Source organism: Typopeltis vanoorti, chromosome 3, assembly GCF_054136105.1.
Source record: "Typopeltis vanoorti isolate ZY-2024b chromosome 3, IOZ_Tvanoo_1.0, whole genome shotgun sequence".
NCBI lineage: Eukaryota > Metazoa > Arthropoda > Arachnida > Uropygi > Thelyphonidae > Typopeltis > Typopeltis vanoorti.
Genome location: NC_143551.1, coordinates 26,158,131 through 26,184,309, shown reverse-complemented (window position 1 = coordinate 26,184,309; position 26,179 = coordinate 26,158,131). Strand labels below are relative to the sequence as shown.

The 26,179-nt window shown below is 33.5% G+C and overlaps 1 protein-coding gene across 1 annotated transcript in view; it reads right to left on the bottom strand.

Annotated features, from left to right (window-relative positions):
* Positions 1 to 1,326: 1,326 nt before the first annotated feature.
* LOC150108003 (uncharacterized) overlaps positions 1,327 to 26,179 on the bottom strand; it is a 99,167-nt gene continuing 74,314 nt past the window's right edge. Inside the window, exons 2-6 of the mRNA XM_090415619.1 lie at positions 14,261 to 14,348; positions 13,946 to 14,104; positions 13,103 to 13,247; positions 11,193 to 11,419; positions 1,327 to 1,464 (exon numbers count right to left, since the gene is read on the bottom strand). Of these exons, the coding sequence (XP_090271745.1) occupies positions 1,327 to 1,464; positions 11,193 to 11,419; positions 13,103 to 13,247; positions 13,946 to 14,104; positions 14,261 to 14,348 (757 nt within the window). The remainder of the gene's footprint in view (positions 1,465 to 11,192; positions 11,420 to 13,102; positions 13,248 to 13,945; positions 14,105 to 14,260; positions 14,349 to 26,179) is intronic.

The following is a 26,179-nucleotide window of genomic DNA, read 5'->3' as shown; positions in this document are numbered from 1 at the left end:
GGGGGGGGGGGGGTGGGGGGGGGGGGGGGTGGGGGGGGGGGGGGGTGGGGGGGGGGGGGGGTGGGGGGGGGGGGGGGTGGGGGGGGGGGGGGGTGGGGGGGGGGGGGGGTGGGGGGGGGGGGGGGTGGGGGGGGGGGGGGGTGGGGGGGGGGGGGGGTGGGGGGGGGGGGGGGTGGGGGGGGGGGGGGGTGGGGGGGGGGGGGGGTGGGGGGGGGGGGGGGTGGGGGGGGGGGGGGGTGGGGGGGGGGGGGGGTGGGGGGGGGGGGGGGTGGGGGGGGGGGGGGGTGGGGGGGGGGGGGGGCAGGTCAGTGGAATGAACTTTATGAGAACAGGTTGAAGATTTGTGGGTTAAAAAAATTGGTTCATAGGCGGGAAAGGGGTGATATGGTTGAGACATTCAAATTACTGAAGGGTTTCTAATAATTAATCTGAAGGATTAATCCAGAAGATATTTTTGTGAATGGGACTGGCAGTGGGAGGACTAGGTACCAGACATGGAAGCTAGGAAAGAATGTCATTAGCAGGGGTGTTAGAGCTAGTTAAATGGAGAGTCGTGAATGAGTTGAATAAGCCGCCAGAGTCTGTTATGGGTGCTAGGACCGTGAATGAGATCAAGGCGAGGAATGTTTGATACTGTGTGAATGTCGAATAGTTGTTCTTTACATGATGTTAGGGCCTCCATCGAGTCTGTCGACTCCTTGGAGTTGCCCGAAATAATAATAATAATAATAATAATAATAATAATAATAATAATAATAATTATAATTATTGTTATTATTATTAGAAGTAGTAATAATAGTAGTAGTAGTATCATTTCAGACCTGCAGTGAATCAAATACAAAGAGGAAGGCTGTACATCACCGATATCGGTTGTCATGCTCTTGTTACGTTTAGTTTTCCTGTTGGAAAGCATAAATGTAGATTTTATTTCCTATACGAAATAATTGTTTTAATGTCTGACGATCATTTCTAATGTTTTATAATGCCACGTTAAAAATTAAATGTTCAGAAACTTCAAGAGACTGTTCTTGATGATCCAAATTATTTGGCTGAAGAGGCGATTGGGAAATCAAAATTAAAACAAAATGAAATGTTTATAAAGAGTGATGTTGGTTAGAAAGTAAAGAAAAAGTTATAAAGAAATCTTTAACCGATATTTAAATTACTAACTCTCAGCTGTCAAATGTACTTTATATTCACTTACATTATTGAAAACACCTCAGTACAGGGATGTGCTTTGGGGAGCGAATAACCAAGAGAAGTAATATAAAATCCGTCTTGAGACAAAAAGAAATTATCAGGACCATTCTGGTAAGCAGCATTTTCTTAAAAAAATCCCATCCAAATAAGGCAGTAATTCTCTTGCAAGATTTTCATGATGCATTTTTCAGGTGTTTCACAAAGAAGTGAAGGATCACTTTCGACTTGTTTCCGAACAAGTTTCAGAGCACCTCTGGTTGAACTCTAAAAAGAAATAAATAAAACATAGTACACAATAAGACATAAACAGACATCTTGATATTAAGCATGATTAAAATATTTGGTGGTAAGAAGAGGAAGAATTATCATTTATTCAACTAAGACAACACAAAATAGAGAATTTGCAATTGAATAGTTACAGAACAGCCGAGTAACGTATTTGTTTAATCTTTTTTGGAGCTTTTTAATCTAGTTTAGTATCTATAATGTATTTCATGGTTTATACAGTTTATTTAGGAAAGTTCATAGACGAATGCAATAAATCTAGATTTCTGGTTTAAATTATTATTACATCTGTCATCAGTGATCATTACACTGCATAACGCTTTTGGAAGTGATTGGGTACTTCTTTTACTTTCACTCTATGAACGTGATTGAGAATGATGTGTATCCAAGACACATAACAAACCTCTAATGGGAATAATATATGAGAAAACTACTAAATACACAATCAATACAAATGAAAGGCGCCAATTCTTATATTCTAGATGGGATACAGATATCAAGGTGCTTCTAATGAATCATTGTTCCCAGTAACTGGCGCAGACAGTTTTTATTCAAAACATGGTTTTTTGTTTAGATTAGGTGGATTGCAGCTTTTTAAAGACGTGCACGTTTTAAATTTGTGATTCATAGTGTTTCATCATCATCATGCGTATCAAGGATTTAGGCCTAGCATGGCCTGTTCCGGCCTTAGAAGTCATCGTTGAATCGTTTAATAGGACCACCTGGTTTTCTTTTTCCTAATGCCTTGTACTTTAAAGCCTGTTTTGGTAATCTTTCTATTTTCATTATTTGAACGTGTTCCACCCATTTACGTCTACATTTTTTTTTTTTTTTTTTCATTTTCATATGTGATCATACATCCTAGGTAGTTAAATGAAGTCACCTGTTCTACGATCTTGTTATCTATTACTATTTTAGTTCTTGCTGGATTTTAGTACTTTAAAGACCATATTTTTTTATTTTTCTGTTGATATTATCATACCCTAATCTTTGGCTATCTCATTTCGATCTAAAATATCTTCCTGTAAGTTAACTCAGAATTTGTAATTATTATATAGTCGTCGGCAAAAAGGAGCGTGTTTAAGTTCATTAAACTTTCTCCAACTGTAGGAGAAAGTTTAATTCCTTGATGTAAATTTTTACTCCAATTTATTATTATTTCATTCACGTAGATATTAAAAAGAGTTGCTGAATAGGGACATCCCTGTCGGACCGCTTGGTTTATCTCTCTCGTATATGATAGCTCGTAATTTAATCTTATTTGTATTTGATTATTTTCATGTATACTTGTGATAGCTTTTAGGATATTATTTGGTATTTGTCTTTCTTTTAATATGTTAAATAATATGTCTCTTTTAACTTTGTCAAATGCTTTTTCAAGTCAATAAATACAATATGTGTTTCTCAATTATATTCTCTTCTTTTCTCTATTATGAATTTTAGGCAAAAGAGCCGGGTCTATATTTCTAAATCCATTCTGTACTTCCAGAATAAATTTTTCGGAATATTTCATTAATTTGTTATTTAAGATTCTGCTATATATTTTGTAACAGGAATTTAGTATACTATAGTTTTTAGGATCATCTCTGTTACCTTTCTTAAAGATAGGAATCACAATTGCTTTTTTCCATTCTATTGGGGGGATACCAGTTGAATAAATTTTATTTAAAAATAATAAGAGGCTTCCTTTGAATCTTGTTCCTGTGTATTTATATAGTTCTGAAAGTAGCTTTTCTTCTCCAGGTGATGTTCCCTTTCTTGTTTCTTTCAGGCTGATTACTAATTCTTCTTTCGTTATTTTCTTTTCATTTTCGTTAATTGTTTTCCATTGTCGTTTTTAAAATATTAGTCTGTCCACAATTTGGTGTACTAATTTAGAAATTCTTCTAATTAGAATTCGGTGTTTAATTTTATGTTTTCTTCGGTATCTGCATTTAAGTGTTTCAAAATCTTATATACATTGGGTCTTATTTTATATAAATTATTCTAAATTAGAAATAAATTTGTTCCATGATTCTCTATCTCTTTTTCTGACTTCTCTTTTAACTATGGCTCTTATTCTTTTATATTCTGTTTCATCTCCTAATATTTTACTGATTAACCATTTGTGATAGGCTTCTTTTTTCTTTTTGATTATTTCTTTCATTGTATCATCCCAGATCTTCAGTTCTTTCCTTTTATTGAATTTTTTGGTTCTTTGGTAAGCTTTCATTTGCTGCTGCATTTATTATTGTTTTTATATTGTCATTCTATTTCTATTTGTTCATTTTGTATTATTTTATCTAGATATTAGTTAATTCTTTGTTCATATATCCATTGTACATTTGTGTCATTCAATAGTCTAATTTTATAAACAAATGTTTCAAATTTTCTTTCTGTTCTTGTTACTTGTAGCGATTTAGGCGGTTATCTTAATTTTTGCTTATTTAATATTCTGCTTATTTCATATCCTCTGTAAAATCTAACATCTAGTGAAAAATTTGATGTCTTTTCATTTATTATAAAGTAATATAATATTGATTTCCATCCTCTTGATGCTCAAGTATATTTATGTATGTTTATAGAAGGAATTCATTATTTTTAGGTTATTATAAAATAAGGATGTCAATCAATTTTTTTCCATTCCTGTTTAGAGTATGTTCTCCATCTATTCCTATATTATTTTTAATTTTCGTGTTTCCAATCCTTGAATTTAAGTCTCCTGCTAAAATTACGTAATCGTTTTTATTTATTTTATTATATATGTTTTGTAGCTGATTATAAAAATAAATATTATCCTGTTCTCTTCTTTCTTCTATGGCATATAAAAATATATTGTTACATACGTTCTATCTATTTTTATTCTAGCTTCTATTGTTCTTTCATTTCATAATTTATAATGTTTAAACTGTTTTGAAAGGCCGTTATGAATCCAAATCATAACTCCTGCTTGTGCTCTTTGGTCTCTGTCGACTCCACTGTATATCACATTAAAATTTTCGGTTCTCATAATTCCTTTTAGTTTCTTTTTTGTTTCAGTGATTACTGCTATTTAAAATTTCTTTCATTTAATAGTTGGTCTAATTCTATTTCTTTTTATGCTTTTCCTCATACATTCCAGTTTGCCATGTGTATTATATTTTGTCGTTTCCATTATTGTTTTACCTTTTCCATTCAGGGTCGTTTTCCATCGATTCAATCCGATTATCTTTTTCTGTCAGCTTACAAGTAGAATTATGCTCTCCATGTCAGGGGACTGGTCTGACAATGGAATAGTTAAGTGGTAGGGTTGCTACATTAAGGCTTCTGAACAAGCATTCTTCCGCACGCACGCACGCACGCACACACACACACACACACACGCGCGCGCACGCATGGTGGGCTCCCCTATTCGCCACCCAGAGGATGCGCTCTCTAGAGGTTACAGGGTCCCCCTGAGAGATTTCTAGTGTTTATTCAGTAAAATAGGAGAGATAATTTATTTGTTTATTTTTATTTCTAAAGAGCGATATAGAAGATTTAACAATTTACTTAATATTCTCTATAATATTTGATTTGTTAACAACAGAAGAACAAATGATACATTCTCTAATTATTCCTTTAAATCCACTTTTCAAGTGCTAAACTATGCTAGACTTTGCTAAACTATACAATTTAACTATAATTTTAATTGAATTCTTTACATTATTTTATTCTGTCTTAGGCGATATTTAAAGTAGCATATTTTACATTCCTTTAAGCATGGTTTCAGAGATAAAGCTAAATGATGCTAAAGATTTTAAATGTGAAAGTGATGAAGAGGACTTTTCATGAATAGGTAAATTCACTGAAAGCTGCTCTCTACCATATGAATTATGATGAAAAAAAGAAGCATAAGAACAACTGCAGGGGACATTGCTGTTAGTGAATGAGTAGAGAGTTGCGAAACAAGCACAATGACGAAACATCAACACCTGATAGAGAAATGGAGCATATTGAAAGAGATGGAAGAGGAAACGTATACATAATCATGGGCATTGAGGTGATGAGCATAACATGCAATGGTGTCACTACGGGTGTCCATTTAATTTGCATGTTTATTATGTATATTAATGATATATAGAGAGATCTGAAAGGTAATATGTCATTTGCAGATGATGTAAATTTCGGGAGAATTATGAAGTTAGAGCGCTGGGATGTTGTGACTTTAAAAGAAAACTTGCGCCTTTCGTTTGTACTGAATTTGAAGTTAGTAGTTTTCTCATATATTATTTCCATTAGAGGGTTTGCCATCTGTCCTGGATACACATCATTTCCAATCACGTTCACAGAAGTACCAAAAACACATTCAACAGCGTTATTCAGTGTAATGGTCATTGATGACAGATGTAATAATAATTAATTTAAAGCAGAAATCTAGATTTATTTCATTCATCTAGGAACTTTCCTAAATAAACAGTTTATATTATGAAACACGTTATAGATACCACATTACATATTAAATAGCTTCTGAAAAGATTAAATAAATACGTTACTTAGCTTTTACTGTAACTATTCGATTGAAAGTTCTCTATTTTGTGTTGTCTTAATTGATTATAAATGATGATTCTATAACTTCCAGTGTAATGTTATGAAGTGTAAGGTTATACTCTTCATAATTTATATGCCTTTGTAAATATTTATATTCTTTTTTCTTCCGAAACTCGAATTTGAAATTTGGGAAGCAGAAATGGTATATAAAGAGTCCAAGTGCTGGAAACATCGTGGAGGAAGAAGAGAGATTTGTTATCTCTTGAGGACTGGGACTTAAACTTTCGGGGAGTGATAGTTAAACTAGAGGACACTGACATGTGGAAGTAAGAATGTTTTGGTTCCATTTCATACCACATTGACCAGGCTACATATGGATTACTTTGAACAAATTTGGTTACTTGGTTTAGAAAAGAATGGAGGGATATTGTAAAGGATTGAGAGAGGGTTGACTAAGGTGCTTTCTTTTCTCGTATTTGGAATGTTGAGTAGAAAGATGAGACTGAGAAATTCAATTTACAGACGGTTAGAATGGGAAGGCATATGAATGAAACATATAAATTGATAATATCTACCCCTTAGTGTTGTTGCCAAATTAATGTGGATGAGGTTTTACATAGAAAGAGGGGGAAGGTAGGGGGAGTTATCTGAGGCGAGAGTGCAATCAATCTGTATATATATATATATATATATATATATATATATATATACAGATTTTGAAAGGACTAATGCGCTAGCTCACCAGTCATTCAGATATTTTGTTTACTAGTTAGACTGTAACCAAGGTTTGCTACATCAATGTGTTTATTTCTGGATACGATCAGTTTATATGCTTTTGTAAATATTTATATTATTTTTTCTTCAGAAACTCGGATTTTTCATCCTTCAACGAGGCAAACCAATCCCTCGAACTCACAGATCTATAGATAAGATACTACGCGTACTCCTAGAGCAGTGGTTCTCAAACCTCTTAAAGTCGGGACGCATTTAAAACCCTACAAATAATTGTAGGCGCACTAGATACAAATTTCTGAGAAATATGTTATAATAATTAATTCAAATATTACAGAAAAAAAACAATTCGATAAAAAAAATAAAATGAAACATACCTTAAGTTTATTCATTCTTGTATTTATGAGAAACATGAGCCTGATGTGTCCTAGCAAGTGCTTCAATGGTTGGGCATATATTTGAAAGGCAAACTCTCATTTCCTCGTCAATATATTGAAGAGGTTCTCTCTTTTTCACTTAATTGTGGTAATGGTAGAAAATCCTAATTCACATAAATATGATGTTGAAAATTGTAGTAAAATGTTCAAAGTTTTTTAGATATTGACACATGTTCTTCTTTTATAGAAATCCAAAAGGCTTCAAGAGACAATTCCTTATGTTTAATCATCAATCTACGATCAGTGGATATAGCTGCCAGTCCTTCTTCTTCTGTTAATTTTAAACCAAAATCACTTGAAGTTTCATAAAGGGTTTCTAATCCAATTGTATTGTTCAATGTTAAGAGTGATGGAAAATAAGAACTCAATTTTTCTTCTAAACTTCTTAAATGTTCAACTATTATTGGAAGTGTTTCATTTATGCAAGTGTTAATTACCAATGGAAACATTTCCAAATTACCTTCAACAGCTTTTCTTTTCGAAATCTGTAGTTTTCTCTGAAACGCTTTCATTTTGTCAGTGGATGTGAGAATATTTTCTTTTTTCCCTTGCATGCTAGTATTCAAAATATTGAGCTGCTGAAATATATCGGCCAAATACTGTAACCTGGCAATCCAAAATTGTTTCATCTCTTCAAAAAACGCAAGAAGTTCTTGTCGTAGCTCGTGTACACGGGTAAGTACTTTCCCTCTTGACAGCCACCTCACCTCAGTTTGTAAAAGCAGCCGTCTATGTTGTGAATCCATATCGATACAAAGTTTTTCGAATAAACGCGATTTGACAGGTCTTGTTTTAATAAAGTTTACCAGCTGAACAACTTGAACTAAAACTTCTCTTAATTTTTCTCCCAATGTTTTTGCCATCAAAGCCTCCCAATGAAGAAAGCAGTGAGTTACGATAAAATTTTCATTTTGTTTTTTTACAAAAGATGTAAGGACCTTAACATAGCCTACCATGGAAGGGGCTCCATCTGTACAAATGCCTACACACGATTTCCATAGCTATTCAAAATGTTAAAAACGTCCTCACCTTTTGTATGCACACTTAATTCTTTGCAAAAAAGAAACTGATTTACTATTTGATCTTCATTAATGAAACGGACGAATGCTAAGAGTTGCGCCTTCGGTAATATCTGTTGACTCATCAACTTGCAATGAAAAATTTGAATACTGAAGTTTATTACTGCATACATTTTTATCGATATCAGAAGACATTTCTATAATACGCCTGTGAACTGTATCGTTGGACAGAGGAATCTTGCTTATTTTCATTGCTGCTTCATTTCCTAACATTGTCATGACCATTTTTTTTGAATGCAGGCAAAAGAAGTGAACTCACCTAAACTATGATCTTTCATATTTTTTGCTATCAGTTCTGACACTTGATAAGAAGCGATTTGAGCTTTATCAGAAACAGCCGTTATACTTTTAAAAGAATTTGCCACTTTTGTTTGCTGTTCAGACAATCTCTTGAAAATACTTACAGATTTATCTTGTAAATTAGAGTGTATAGTTTGAAAATGTTTACTCAATTTACTAGGAAGCAATGATTCATTTGCCATTTTACATCCACATACTAAACATAGCGGCAAAGGATGACATTCACTTCCGGTCCAAGAGAAACCAAAGCTTAAATAACTTTCATTATATTTGCGAGTAGGCCGCGATTTTGCTTTCTTACTTGCATTTAATTTTTTGCTCACTTCCAGAATCTGATTCTTCAATATCATCCTTCTTTTTGAGAAATCTGTCCATTTTATTTGGTTGCATTTCATTTATCTGAAAATAAGTAATATACACATAACATCCACTTCCAATAGTTTTAAAATAAGTAATATACACAACAAGAATAAATCATATTCTTGTTCTCTTTGCAAGAAAAACTGCTGTTAATTAACATAATAATGATGTGTTGACAAAAAGAGTGGTATATCCTAATGAAAAGGTATAATAGAGTAACTATATTTATTTTTATATCTGGACACATATTTCTCTGGAATACCACAGGGCGCACCCGGAAATCTTCCTTTGAGAACCACTGTCCTAGAGGGATGCGTCAGAATAATGGCAATTTTCTGCATTAAATTTCCTCACGCCACTACAGAATGCATGATAAATGGATGGATGGATTAATACTTAAGAAAAAACCTGGTGAATTTTAACAGTTAAACGGAAAGTCTTTTTTGATTTTTTAATCGTGAGATCAAAATTGTGATTAGTTACGGAAGAGAGCATTTTGCAAGCCTTGTATATATATATATATATATGCTTACTTGGGAGAAGGAGTAAAAAAATCCAAGTTTATTTAATAAGACGCACCCCGAATTGATCAGACAATTTTTAGAAAAAATATATTATTATATAAATATATATTCATTTATTATTACCATAACTATACAGCATTTTTTTAAAAGACTTAATAATCGTCTCGTCCGTTCAAAACCACATAAGCTTGCCCACTAAATGTTACTGACGCCGATAAAGTTTTAGTATGTAAATCGGGGATTCTCATATATGCCACGAGACATGACGTGTTTGAATCTCATCGAAAACGTGGGAATCCAGGAATTGCCCAGTATCACCTACCTTCGGAGTTCGATTTTCCTACGTAAAAAAGTGCGTCTTATCGTCCCTAACATACGGTATGTACGTAGTATGCACATACACACACACATATGCACGCATTCACGCGCGCACGCAGTATTGGAAGGTGAATTATTTAATTTATAGTTCTAGAAGAAGTTTCTTAAACTTCTTTTATTTCCGCTCTCAAGCAATTTCCAACAGACATGGTAATTCATATTTTTGTCAGATTATGCACTTTAGAATAATGAGACAAAACATTTAAGCGTACGCTTCAATTGCGTAATAACAAAATTGCTGTGCATATTGATTCGGATTTCAAACATAAAATTTTTCATAAAAGACTATTGCCAGACGAAGCCGACGTTATTTCTGCTAGAAACTTCAAACTTGTTAAAAGAAAACTCTCTCTCTCTCTCTCCCTTCCTTTGTTTTAAACTATATTATCCCTGGGAGAAAAGGCTACCCTGTGAAATCAAAAACATGATAATAACATAGTGGTATTACAAAGACAAAGGAAACGATTCCTGACCCTTAATACAAGTGGAATCAATAACTAAATAGAAGAAAGTTAATTGGATAGGTGAACATCGCAAAAAAATAATAATAAAAGTCTGTTAGAGAATATTACAAACCTGCCAACGGAAATTTTGTTCAAATACAAAAAATGAACCCCACACACACTAACTACATTAGCTACTTAACGGCCATAAAGCAGGTGCTCCTCTACTCCACATCGTTGATGCTATAAATTACTCTATAAGAATTTGCCATTCGAATTCAACAAGCATATCGGCAAGACATCGCCTTACATTAGAAAAAAAATCTGAATATGAATCAGTATATACAACCTTTGATTGTAGAATAATGATCGTTTAGCGAGCTTTGATGTGTCGTTTCGTTTCGTTTCTTTAATATTTCTGTAGACGATAAACTCGAGATGCTTTCCAAAATACCCCACCCCCCCTCATATTTGCATACTCATTAGCACTGACGTAAAGAAACAATCGAATCCCTAGATAAATAAATGTAAAATTGATAGAATTCTACATGATGGATTGATTTTAACATGAATCACTAGAACTGGGGCAAATCTGAAGTAAATACTGAAAAGAAACTTGAACTATTTTAACTGAGTTTGAACATTTCAGAATTGTAAATTGTGATAATTTCGATTGTAAATTGTAAATTGTAAATTGACATTTTAACTGGTTTTTTCATGCATTAATTATTGTGCTAAGTTTTTATTTGAAATTCGTTAAACAAAAGTGTTACTCTAGACTAAACTTAAAGAAACCCTTCTCTTAAAGAATCGCTTCCTCGAACTAGTTTTATATCTTGAAAGGTCAATACCTTATCTTTTATTCGATTCTGGGTGTCACACACATAAACACACACATCCCGAATATAGCGTGTGTGTGTGTGTGTCTGTGTGTGTGTGGAGCGCGTGTACATGAAAGTGACTTACCATTATTGTAGACGCTACAGATGCATCTTTAAATGCTCCGCACCTTATTTCGTTCTTTTCCAGTGCTCTCGATAGATCTGCAGTTGTTTCTATAAGTTTTCCCTTTTCCAAGATTGTCAAATAAGACAGCAGACAAGTGCTGTAAGATGCAGCTATTACAAAAGCAAAAAATAACCAGAAGGACGCAAAAATGTGGAATGCTCTTGAAGGATAGAAAGAGCTGAAACCTGAAAAAAAAAAAAAAGAAAGAAATTATTATTTCAAAAAAATCTCGATTTTCTAGGACTAACACCTAATATTTTCTCTAGATTATTACATGCTCTATTCGTACCTAAAACGAAGTTTATGTGAAGTGATCTATGTTATATAAAATACGATACCATTCTTTTAAAGACTTTTTTCTGATTATACAATCAAAGTGAGAATGTTCATGCGGTGATGAGCTCACTACGGTTTCATTAAAATCGTTTCATACATGATTTGGTCTTGCCAGATGCTATTTTTAGAAGAATATTTTTGATGTGTGAAGCAGGTTTTATTGAACTTTGGAACACTTTTATTTAAAATTTTACTTTATGTTATCATTAAAAATGCTTGAAAGAGCTTTACCCAATAAATATTGGATATAGTTTAGGCAACGAATTTAACGAAGATCGACTAACTCTGGAACCGGTCGAAAATGTTTTGGAAAAATTTCCTCTATTCGGCGACTAGACTTTAACTTAAGTCTCTCTTTACGCGGCTTAGTGTAGAGGTGTGCAAACACCACGTCCACTGAGCTACACAGGACTTTTCTGGATGTTTTAATAATCTTCTTATAACGTTTTTAACTTCTGTATAGAGAGAAATGGGAGAGTGAAATAACGTTAAAGAATATCTGAGAAATGTGTGATCCTTCTCGGCAACCCATACAATTTTTTGGGAGAATGTAGGTTGACAAATGAAACTTTTATAATGCAAGATGACACTCGGGTTTGAGTTCGTGTGAGGAAAAATTGCTTCCAATGAAGTCAATACTAGGTTGATATTTGAAATTTCCAGAGAAAGAAAAATTCTAGGAATTTAATTATAAGACTTACTGATGGCAAAAATCAATATTTATGAGTCTGATCGGGGTTGAGTATTATTTTAGTAGAACCGAAAAATTAATGTGAGGTTGGTGATTTCAACTACTCCGGTATTGCTGTTGGCATAATCAGTGCAACCTTTTTGAGATATTGTGAAAATTAAAATGTCAGAGGAACATGACTCAGCTGTTAAGAAAATTGTATCTGAGGAAAATCATTCTTTGGAGAAAGGAAATCAAAAATTTAGAACGGTTAGCCTCATCAGATGAGTGAGAGAGAGACAACGAATGAAATTCATGATATTAGAAAAGAAAGAGGAAAGAGTTTAGAGGTGAACGCATTCTCAGATGAATTGTAACATGAAATGATATAAAATGTAGCATAAAAACTTTACTAGGAGATTGTGAGATTATTACTATTCATGTCAAAACTTACTGATCCAAAGCATCCATTGAAATTCCTTATTTAGTTCAATATTGCCTATTTAAACATAAAACATCACTGCATTGAAGAAGTCGATTTAACCGGTTTTAATTAGTTAGAAAGGTTGTATTCTATCGAATACAAGAAAGTAAGATACCAAATATAAAGTATATTTAATGAAACAAATTCTACAAAGGAAAATTGAAAATATTTAAATTTGGGTTATAAAGGTTCCATTAAATATTTATATCTTATTCCTTATATAAATCATTTTAGATGTCTTACCCTTTTTTCATAAATCCTTTAATGAAAATCATATTATATAAAATATGTAGGACACGAGTCTTAAAAGTACCAGTAAGCGATATAGCGTTTATTTTGGTTATTGACGTATGGACTTTGTTTAGAAATATTACTTACCTTTAGTAGTTAGTGTTCCGAAGAGTACCCAGAAAACGTCAGTGAAGTTCACTTTTTGAAAATGAGTAATATGAGATGAAATTATTAGAACGAAATACGCTGACAAACTGCCTACTAAAAGTGATGCCATTAGGAAAATCCATACCTGAAAAAAACGACGAAGGAGACAAATTAAATCAGTAAAATAAATGAAAATATATAACCATACTGAGAAAATTGGTAATCTGATAAAATTACTATAGAGAAGAGCAAAAATTAAACTGAGGTTGAACATCAAATCTTTCTAAGTTTAATAGACTTACAGTTGTGTTGCAAAATGTATAATATCCTAATCCTGATGTGCTCACATTTCATGTCAATATTCAGCACGTCATACAACAATTTAGTAGGTGTATTAGGTTCCCATTATTGGATAGCCACGAAGATATTCAAACGATGTCGAATTAAATGTAATTATACATTACTTCAATAAATATCATGAACAATCAGCATTTCCATGATATTTGAGAATCATATACATATAAATATAAGTATTAAAGCTTGTACAATATTTGTGTGTGTGTGTGTGTGTGTGTGTGTGTGTGTGTGTGTGTGTGTGTGTGTGTGTGTGTGTGTGTGTGTGTGTGTGTGTGTGTGTGTGTGTGTGTGTGTGTGTGTGTGTGTGTGAGAGAGAGAGAGAGAGATTAGAATTAAAATTCAAGTTTATTTTTCTATTATTAGAGTTTTCTAGTATTTATTCTAGTATTAGAATTAGAATTAGATCAGATTAGAATCATATCATATTTATGATTCTAACATCATATCAGAACTCATATCAGAAATTGGTATAATAAAACTACCTACCGTAAATGAAAACGGTTGAATAATTGCATATGATGATAATATTTGTCTTGGACTTCTCGTCATGAACGAAAGAGGGGTAATATATAAAGGAAAAAGCATGTCGGCTGCATAAGTTCTGTCGTAGGTAAATCCATAGTTAATACCATTTATATCTGCTTCCTGAAAAATAAAATAAAATAAATGACGTCATATTTCCTACCTTCATTTTTTCATTTAATATAAAACAAGAGCTTAAATAAAGAATGGCAGAATATTAATTTATATGGTATCTATTTTTTATATAAATTTTGGTATTTAATTTAAATGAATACATACCTGATAGAAGAACATTCTGCTAAAACCAACCAAACTCTTATTTTTGATTCCTCCCCAGTTTTTATCCGGAGGATTCAACAGTTTATATCTATAAATAAACAAAAATGCTTATTTAGTTTTCTTGTGGAAATAAGTGAACAGGTGAGAAAACAGCTTTTCTAGCAATTTTCTTAATATTCCTGTTCAGGTTAAAAAATCGTACTGACTGTGGCGCCGGTAGTTAATGTTATTTTCTACGTCAGTGTTTTTGAAAGTGTGGCAGGCTTACACGAAAAGTGTTTAGATATAATGAAGGGAAAGAAAATGACTCTAGGAAGTGGAAATAGAAACACGATGATGAATTAGGTATCCGATTTTTGTAATGAAAGTAATGAACTAGAACAATCTATGTTTCTTGAGGTAAAAAAAAAAAGGTCTTCTCTAAGTAGAGCTCAATTTGTGTTAAAAATAAAGAATATATAAAACCATATTTTACCCTATTATTTATTTTACTTTATTTCAAAATATGGTTTAACATAAAAACCATATTTTACTTTACTATATATTTTATCTTATTTTACCACAATTAATTTATTTTGAAGAATAATGAATGAAGTAACCATTATCAAATGGTTACATCTTTTTGAGCACGGTTTATTTAGAATGCATGCTGTTACCTTTCCTTGAAAAGGTAGCATTACTCATTATTATTATTATTATTATTATTATTATTAATTTATTATTATTATTATTATTATTATTATTATTATTATTATTATTATTATTATTATTTCGCTATTTCGATGCTTCCATATTTTATCTTGCTAAGTAGATTTTTGCTTGTGAATTAAAATTTGAAGTGTATCGGTGAATTCCGTTCTTCAAGCCGAACATATAGATGTAAAAACTGTAAGTACCTGTTAAGTAATAAATCAATTATAAGTATTCAAAGTTCGAAGTTAACGTTGGACAACTAGGCAAGAAGAGAATAAAAGAAGTCGCCATATTAGAAATCAAAGCATGATCGTCATATAAGAAATATGAAATGCTACAAATGCCATAAGGCAACGGAAACGACAACGGAAAGAAAACCACATAACATGCAGGAATTGCCAGAGAAATGCATTTTCTATGTTCGGGACTGTCCGAGACCATTTGGCAACGAAAATCAAACGCGAAGCGTGATGATTGGAAGTGTCCGTATTGTAGAGGAAACAAAGGAATGTTTCCTTCAACTGCTGGCAGGAAACAGCCAATGCTGAAAACAACTGCAGGCGGTAAACAGATCGCGCAGCAATCAACAGCACAGGGATCTTTAATTTTCCATGATTTATAAACATCTAATACCAACAAGTTTCGCCCACGGGGCTGATCAGTTTCTTCAGGGCTTATAACGGTAAGGGAAAAAACTCAAAGTGGCTAGCACAAAGAAAATGGAGTAAGACTATCGTATAAATTAAACATTAAAGCAGAAGGCGTAACATTGAAGCGTGTAATGTTAGGCGTTCTGTTTCTTCTATTCCCGCAGTCCGGAGTGTTCGCCAGGATGATCCTCTACCTCCCCTTTTCTTTAACTGCGTCATAGATGAGTTTCTTCACTTTCTTCCTAGATACTGTAAGACAACTTTGTGATTCAAAGAGATAGTGACGTTTGGATAGTTGATGCCCCAGGTGGTGGGAACAGGGCTCCCACTAGCCTATAGCCATAATAATAAAGTAAACTATTATAAAAATAACCAAGTTCTAGTTAGTAAGATACGGGAGTAGCATGGGATTACTCCGAGGTTTACCAGCGGCACCATCGCTTTACATGGAGTATGGAGCGCAGATAGTTATAAGGACTTAAAATAGATTGGGCTTAGTCAGAAGGATATAAAAGTTCTTTCCTTGAGGGCCCTACAGGACACTCAAGGAAAGAACTGGTGGCAAGGCGTTGCCACCAGAGAATGACTACAATGATAAGTAGAATAGGCATAGGGTAAAAGAATTGTAAGGGCTTAGGCCTATATCAAGTCTGAACGAGATGTCTGGATATCATGTAAGGGTAGAACTATCCATAACTAGTACAAAGGTTAATAAAAAAAATGTTTGAATGAGCAAATATAACCTAAAAATGTCCAGCCTATTAAAATTGTTTTCAGCGAATTCATAGAAGAAACCAGAAAAGAACGTACAATTTTGCTAATTCCACATATTGCTAGTGAATGTAGAACCCAGGAGTGTGGGAGAGAACCGACTCCTTTCTTATGGTCTATCCATGCTATGTTTAGGTTAGATTTTTGTCTTTTTGAATTTCTGAGAATCATTTTATTAATAAGGATCTGGTCTTTTGTTCTTCCAGATTTTTGAAAAATTCCTTTTTATTCAATCGGATAAATCTCATTATCAGTAGTGGTATATGGAATTTGCTATGATTGCAGTGAACACTTAAGCATAGTTGATAGGCATGTTATTGGACGTAGTTACTTGAGTCGTCAACTTATCTCTATCTTTCATGAAGAAAAAAGTGGGGAAGTAATCATCCAGCTTTCCAATGTGCCTGACTGCAAGAAATAATTAAATTGTCCGGCATTCGATCATGTAGACTGACTAGATGCTTTAAACAAAATCCATATAGTTTGCCTTTGCCAGGTGCATTGCAGTTTTTTCATTTCCTACCTCGTGTACTGACCATTTCTTTTGTATTTAATGATATTTTGCATTTGTTTTTGCTTCATTTATGATTCTGCTACCTTAATCCATGAGGCATCTTTATTATGTTCCATAGGATGATCCCAGATTGGCTTAAACGTTTGAGTGTTTCTTCTTTTTCTGGTATATGTTTGCATTTCTCTAGAGAGAGAGAGAGAGAGAGAGAGAGAGAGAGACAGGGAAGAACAGACGTTGGTTCAGTTGCAATTGCATATTTTGTACATATGGGTTTATTCTTGCTTCTTATATTTTAATTTTCGATGCAGTCGCTATAATTCTTTGTGCTTTATTTGTTGCTAATTTATTACTTGTTATTAATTTTTATTTTTATTAATATTTGATTTGATTTGATTTTATTATGTATTTTATTAAACTTTCTTACTTTATAAACTTTGTTTTAAATTTATTTTTATTATTATTAATCTTATTATTCTCGATATGTCATTAATGAGTTTTGCACAATCTTGATATACACCCTCTGTCCAAAAAGAAACTGACCTTTTCGAAAATAGATGAAATTAGTGGCGTCATTTGTTGTAACGTTTTCTGTCAAAAGCGGCAACCTTCATTAGTGTTATGTCAACTGTTTATGACATTTGTTTCATTAGAAGCCGAGTCATAGTGCCAAAAGACAAACGGTCGAACAGAGCTGGGATTGACTTTTGATTTAAACTTGGTAAAGGTTTTACCGAAACGCATCAAATGCTTCAAAAGCATACGGTGATAAATGCTTATCCCTTGGGCAAGTTTATGAGTGATGTAAGCGATTTCAAAGTGGTCGTGAGACGCATGAGGACGATGAAAAGCCGGGCAGTCCAAAAACTGGACTGAGCAAACTTAACATCCAAACCGCGAGTGATTTCATCAAAGTAAACCCGAAATCGTCAGTGAGATTGATTGAAGATGAATTAGGGATTCCAAAATCAACTGTGCACAAAGTTTTGTCCGACAGTTTGGGCCTTCGTAAATGGAATTCGCAATTTGTTCCCCACAAGTTGACCGACGACCAAAAAATGTATCGAATTTAGCACTGCAAAGACGTCATTAAAACCGCTCGTAAGGACTCAAACTTCCTTGAAAAGATCATTACTGATGAAAAGTGGTATTTTGAGTTTGAGTCCAAAACAAAGCGCCAGAGTGCTGAGTGGAGACCACCACAAGAGGAACATCCGAAAAAAATCCGCTTGGAGAAGTCGAAAGTAAAGACAATGCTGATTTGTATCTATGATTCTAAGGCCATTATCCACAAAGAATTCGTTCCGGATGGCCAAACAGTCATCCATCTACCAATAGCTTCTAAAGGTTTTGAAGCTATTGGTAGCGAGAATTCGTCACGTACGGCATGAATATGGAGATGCAGGCAGCTGGTCAGTTTTGCACGATAATGTACCATCTCATCGTTCGAATATTGTGAGACAGCTTTTGAGCAAAAACCAAGTTTGTGTGTTGGATCACTGGCCGTACTCACATGACTTAACACCTGCGAATTCTTTCTTTTCCCCCGATTTCTTTGGCCGATGAAAGGAAAGTGATAAGACGTTCAAGCGGCAGTAACTAAGACCCTTAACAGTATTCCAAAACCGATATAAAAAAAAACTCATTTATCGAATTAATTTACCGTGCCAAACGCTGTATCGAAGTTTATGGAGAGTATATTAATTGTAATAAATATTTTGAATAAATATAACTGGCCTGTTTTATTTGCAATCAAACGTTCAGTTTCTTTTTGGACAGAGGGTGTATTTTTAACATTCTTCTTTGCATTCTCTCTCTCTCCACTATTTCAGAATCACAACGGAAAAAAGAAGACCAGTCCTGCCCACAATACTCCAAGTGCGGTCTCATAAAGGCCTTGTAAAGAGGAAAAATGATATCCTTATCTTTACATGTGATCGTTCGTTTCATCATTTCAAGTATCTTCTCAGTGTATTTGCCCACGATTATAATACAACATCGGATATGTAATCATGAAAAAGTGAATGGTTACATTTATTCACATTGAACTGACATTCATTTTCCAATGTCCACAATTCTAGGCTATTGAAATCATTCTGCATGTACTGCATATCAGCAGCATTCACGATTACAGTACCTATCTTTGAATCATCAGCAAATAGCTGTATGTTGCTTGTCAAATCCTTCCCAAAATCATTAATATACAGATTGAAATAACAGTGGATCAAGCACTAATCCTTGTGGCACACCACTTGTTATCTTAAACCTTGCAGCCTCACATCCATGTATACCACTTTTTGATATCTTTCAGTCAGCCATCCTCTTATCCAATCTAATATTCTATAATCCAAACCCATAATCTTCAATTTATGCAACAGTCTACCATGCTGTATTCTTTCAAATGTCTTATCAAAATCCAACACTGTCATGGTGTATCTATTCCCTTCGCCTAGTTCAATGGTAACATTGTTATGAATGTGAGCAATATGCTAAGACATGACCTTTCCTTAGTAAATGCATGTGGCTCATTGCGAAGTTAATCACGTATGTAGATAGGCAGCTGCAGAATCCATACTGGAGTTCTTAACATGGCAGTTGGTTGTAGATATTTCTATCATTTTTCCACGTTATACACGTCTCTTGGAAGGGTAACTGGTTATAAAGAAATCTCTATTGTTTCCGATTTGTTGATTATGTGGTATTTTATTACGGAATGTGAATAAATTGTGTAAGGCCATTGGCCAGAGCAAATATCAAGCAACTCTACTTCCATCATCCCTAGAGGAAGACACGCTAATTTCGCATTGTTATCATTAAGATCTCTTAGGATGGATGACTTCTCTGTTATGAAATTTGGAACTGCAGAAATGCATATTTAAGAGAGAAGGTCGTAGCGTTAAAAATGGCTGGAGACATTAAAAGAGCGATTTTGCTGACTGGAGATGTCACCGAATAATATTCAGTTTGGAGCAGAATAGATTTCGATCGTTCATCGGTGTTTTTGCAACATGTGTAATGCAAGATTACTCTGCAGTGCGGTAAAAGTCATCGAAAAGGCAATTCATAGAAAATATATTCATCGAATTAACAATTCATTCAACAAAAATTTGTCGAAGATGCAATTCATCGAAAAAACAATTCACCGAAAATTTTAAAATTTCGATAATGTTATGATAAAATTAATCCATTTAGAACAAAAACTGAACCATGCAGACAGCTTCTTGTACTGGCAACTTCTACTAATTCTGCTAAGTCAGAGAGATTTTGTAATACAGTACATAATTTGGACACGTTATTTATTGGTCGCACCGAATATAGCTGAACTGAAAACTGGAACGGTTCGACATTTTCTTGTAAAAGTTTCATTGGTCGCATATTACTACTAGCAACAATAATAATAATGAAGCCTGCGTGGTTCAGTCGGTATAAACGAAACCGTTTAGCTAAGAAAGACCTGGGTAATTGAAATCCCATTCACCACGCGCATAATATTGATCGGTCCTGTTCAGCTGAAAGTAAGTTAGCAGGCATAATACAGTGGTGGCTGGGCTTTTCATCCCGGAAACAAGAAAATCAGTCCCATGAACAGACATTAAACAGTTATCAGAGAAGAAATACAATAAGAAACCATATTGTTCTATAATTTTTCCCTATTAAAATAGCATTGCTATCTCACTCTACACAGTTCGGTTTTTCTTCTAAATGGAACAATTTTCTCATAACATTTTCGAAAATTTTAAATTTTCGGTGAACCATTTTCAACGAATTGTCGTACGATGAATTGTTCATTCGATTAATTGCCTTTTTCGATGAATTGCCTTTTCGATGAAATCTCCGGATGGTTTTTGAGTGGCTATTAGAAGCGCTTGTTTTCCAATTTAGTTTCCTTTTTAGAGTCAGTGATATACGAATCTCCTTCACTTTTTCCTCTTTCTTTGAATTTTGTTTTCCTAGATTTCGACCTTCTTTCTGCTGATTGGTAGGCGCTGTCTGTGTTGGGAGATTTGATGTTTGCTGTTCACGGACGCTATTATTTGACGTGCGTGTCGTTGTGTCACATGTCACTTTTACGAGACGCGGGATGATCATTCATCCATTATTTGTTCCCCTTCGGTCAAACGTGGTGGTACCTGACGATTTTTTTGCAATCTGAATTGCAACATTCTCTGTCTACTAACTGGATTTTGTCAACCTTTGCCTCGTCAATTTGTGTGTGAATGTTGAGAAAGACAGCAAAGTGGAGAGAAGAAGTGATTGCTGAGATTTGTGAGTAGTTTGTATAATAATTGATCAAGATAGTTGTATTCTGTATGTGACATATTTGTTATAACGTAATTCAAATATTGTGCATTAATATACAACTTGACTCAGCAAGTTGATAGTGTGGTACTGACAAATGATGAAGTTCGTACAACTAAAATGCTACATTCTATGGATATAAGATTCTATGTTTTTGATATAAGAAAATGGTTTAAGTAGCAAATAAGGCTACCGTATTTCTATTCTCTGTACTAGAAAAATGATAGCAAGTGTTTCTATTTAATTACATGGTTAGATATAGAATTTAGCAAATGCAGTTTTTAGGGAAGTAATAAATGATTAATTCTAGAATGTAATGAAAAAATACCTTTAATCTGTGAGTTGTAATTAACTTCTTATAAATAATGAACGTACTTTTGTGTATTCTGCATAATAGTGGAATAAAATGCCTATACTTAAATAATACTATAAGTATTCCTTCTCTGCTAGTGGAGCTTACCATTATGTACTGCATATAAGTATATTCCTAGATGTAAGGTACTTTCATACTTAACTATAGTATAGTATTTTTACATTCAAAAAATGTATATAAATTTTATATGCTATGACACAAAGATTAGTGGGATATAATTTATCTTCAACTTCAACTTAAAATGCCGTACTTTACCTGAAGTTTACGAATTTTGCTAAAAACTTCATTATCTTCCCTTCTACACCACCGGTTATAATTTCTTCACCATTGCTATTCAAAGATACTTCAAAATAATGCAGGCGCTTGAAAGAGAGAAGAAAATTAATCTTCGACTATACCCTGTATATTAAGAAACTATATTATTCAAATATTATTCTTTATATTTTTAAACCTTTTTACATTCGTACATGAAATTTATAAGGCATCCCTGTGCACATGCGTGTGTGTGTTTGTGTGTGTCTAACGCAGGAAAGGGTATGTGTGTGTGTGTGTGTGTGTGTAAAATATATGCCCTTTTATGCATTATATGGAAAATACTCTGATAATTATTATTTTCATTATGACATATACTTTTGGTGGACCCTTTAACCTGTAGAGTGCGCGTTCCCTGGGTGGGAGATAAGGGGAGCCCACCAGATATGGTGGAGTGGTCCGAATATATTGAATAAGGACTCGTGGACCAACAGGGCCACAAGGAGCAATCTTATGGCCCTGTGGAAAAATTTCTTCATGGAAAGGAAATGGCACACCCATGGTCCCCTAGCTGGAACTATCCTTTTCTTACTGTACTTTTAGGAAGATCCACTCACTTTAATCTTTCCTGTAAGGCCCTATCAGCCAACTGTTCTTTTTTATGACCCTTATGCTATTAGAGTACTCGTGGGCTATGGGATTCTTTCCATTTCTGGCCTATATCTATGCCCCCTCTATAAACTACTCTGTTCCATTATAACCATTGATGTTCCATTGATGATTCAGCGCCATTATCCGGACCCTGTAGTAGTTCTCAGAAAGATCTGCAAAATACCCTTCTGCAGCTGCAACCGCCTCTGGATGCGAATTAAAAACACTGGCCAGCGAGGAAGAGTTTTAATATTAGGAAGAGAGAGAAAGGGTTTAGTTTTGGGAAGAGACAGAAGTCAGAGGGAGCCAAATATCGGGAATAGGGTGGATGTTCCAACAATTCGTAGTACAGATCTCTTAATTTTCTGATTGCCAAAACAACTTTGTGGGCAGGTGCATTGTCCTGATGAAAGATGATTTTTTCTTCTGCAAACCGGGTCTTTTCTTACGAATTTTTTTCGTCTTGTCTGGGTACAAGATCGAAATGATATTCACTGGTTATTGTTTTTCCTTTTTCAAGATAATTAATAAACAAAATTCTTTAGCATCCCAAAACACCGATGCCATGAACTTTCCTGCTGTTGGAACCTACTTTGCCTTCTTTGGAGCTGAACAACCGGCTTCTGTCCACTGTCTTGATTTTGATTTGGTGTTTCTATTTGACTAATTTCCTGTTTGGATTCTGGTGTGTAATATTGAATCGAAATGTCATCCATAGTAATAAATCGAAGCAAAAAATCAGTGTGATTTTTGTTAAAACGCTCCAAGCAGTGTTCAGAGATTTTCATGGGAGTGCGTTTTTGAACTGCTCTTAGCAAGCACGGCACTCATTTTGCGCAAAGCTTTTCATTTACAATTCTTCATGCAAACTATATCCTACACGTTCTTTTGAAATGCCTATAGTCTCTGCTATTTCACGCACTTGGACTCGGCGGTCATCCAATACCATACCGTGCACTTGATCAATGATTTCTGGTGTTCTTACACTTTTTGGACGTCCTTCATGTGGATCATCTTCAAGGTTGGTACGGCCAGGTTTAAACTCGGAAACCCATTTCCTAATTGTCGAAAATGAAGGTGAATTTTATCCATTTCAAGGGATACAGATAACACTTTTGCTTCTGACAGCTGTATAAAACAAATTATTTGATAGAATGAATTGCACCTTCACATGGATGCTTAATACAGATGTACCAACTTAGAAAAGAACTTGCCGATAGTGTTGCCATATATGATCGAGGACGAGAAAGTTTCAGACCACCCTCGAAGCTAGAGTAAAAATAGGTAGAGGTTATTTAATAATAACCTATACCTAATTTAAAATAAAATTGTTTTATATTCCTTTTATATTCAGTATATTCAATATTAGATTATTTTATCTTAAATGAAAACACATCAAAATTCTCTTAGGATGTTTAGCGTTCCAGAGGATATGAAATAAGTAGCGACCACTTCCTTGTTAAAATAAAATTCCGATTTGATTACCATCTAACTGGCTACAAATAACAACGGCAGAAAGAAAATTTTAAATATTTGTTTATAAAAGTAGATTATTAAATGACAAAAATATACAATGGCTATATGAACAAAGAATTAACGAATATTCATACAAAATAAAACGAAATTAAGAAATAGAAATAGAATGGCTTAATATAAAAACGATACTAAATACAGCAGCAAATGAAACCCTAGGAAATACCAAAAAATGCAATAAAATGAAAACAAAATTGCAGATATGGGACGATGCAATCAAAGAAATAATCAAAATGAGAAAAAAAGAAGCATGTCATAAATGGTTAAGAAGTCAAACATTAGATGATGAAATAGAATATAAAAGAATAAGAGCCATATTTTAAAGAGAAGTCACGAAAAGACATGAAGAATCATGGAACAAATTTCCTCCAAATTTAGAAAATAATTTATAAAAAATAAGACCCAATGTATTTAAGATTTTGAAACACTTAAATACAGATACTAAAGAAAACATTAATTTTAACAACGAATTGAAATTAGAAGAATTTCTTGATTTCTATACAGTATTTGGACTGATAAATATTTTAAAAAAGATAAATGGCAAACATTTAATTACAATGAAAAGGAAATATCCGTAATGAAATTTCTGCGCCGGAGTCACAATAATTGACCAAATGAAAAGCAGCGAAATCAGAAAAAAACTTGGAATTACAACCTCCCTAAATGAAATAGTTATTTGCTATAGAGAAAAATGGAAAGAACACATGCTAAGAATGAACAGAACCAGAATACCTAAACAAATTCTAAATTACAACCCAAAAAGTACTCGATGCAGAGGAAGACCTTAAAAAGATGGGATTGAGTCCGGAACAGTCCACTTGGCCTATGAGCCTGGAAAGGAAGAAGAAGAAGAATTAGAAATCGGACTGAATGAATCAGGTAATAGAAAATCACCTGGAGTAGTTAAATTAGGTTCAGAATGATTAAATATGCAGGAAAAAGGTTCAAAGAAACACTTCTATTATTTTTAACTAAAATCTATTCAACTAGTTACCCACCAACAGAATGAAAAAAAAAAGCAATTGTGATCCTTATCTTTAAAAAATGGTAGTAGAGATGACCCTGAAATTATAGAGGTATAAGTATTCTAAATTCCTGTTATAAAACATATATCAGAATTTTAAATAACAAACTAAAATGATAAAATAGTTTGCAAACTTTATTTTAGTTGTACAGGATGTATTTAGAAAATAACGATGATGTATAGACTCGGGCTTTTGCCCAACCTTAGCAATAGAGAAAAGAACAGAATACAATTTAGAAACACATAGTACAGTACATTTATTGACTTCAAAAAAAGCATTTGACAAAGTTAAAAGAAGCATGAATCATTTTCTTTAAAAGAAAGACAAATAAAAATAATATTCTAAAAGCTATCATAAGTGTATATGAAAATAATCAAATGCAAATAAGATTTAATCATTAGCAATCATATATTAGAGAGATAAACCTAGGAGTCCGCCAGGGATGCCCCCCTTTCAGCAACACTTTTTAATATATATCAAAATGAAATAATAATAAAATGGAATAAAAATTTCAATCAACGTATGAAACTTTCTCCTACTTTGAACATAAACACTCTCCTTTTTGTTGATGACCAAATAATAATTACAAATTCTGAAGGTAATTTACAGAAAAATAATTTATTAAATGAGATAGTCAAAGTTTATGGAATGACAATATCAACAGAAAAAAACGATGGCCTATAATGGAAAATATCCATTAGGAACTAACATAGTAATAAACAAAAATATTTTAAGACTGGTGAATTCATATAACTAACTAGGGTGCATAATTACATATGAAAATGAAAAAGATATAAACCTAAAAATTGCGAAATATTTAAAAATAACAGGTGCAATTAACTCTATATTTAAACCTAACCTACGACAAAACCCAACCAGACTAAAATTATACAATACATTATCCCTAACCGTTCTATTGTATGGAAGGGAAATCTCGAAAGTAAATCAAAAAGAAAAACAACGATTAATAACAGCTGAAATAAAGTTTATGTGAAAAACTGCAAAGTATGCTCTATTTGATGACAAAAGAAATGAAAAAAATTATGAAATAATAATGCAGGAATCAATAATAGAAAAAAATATATAAACATAAATGGATGGAACACGTGTAAAGAATGAAAACAGAAAGATTACCAAAACAAGCCTTAAATTACAAACCGT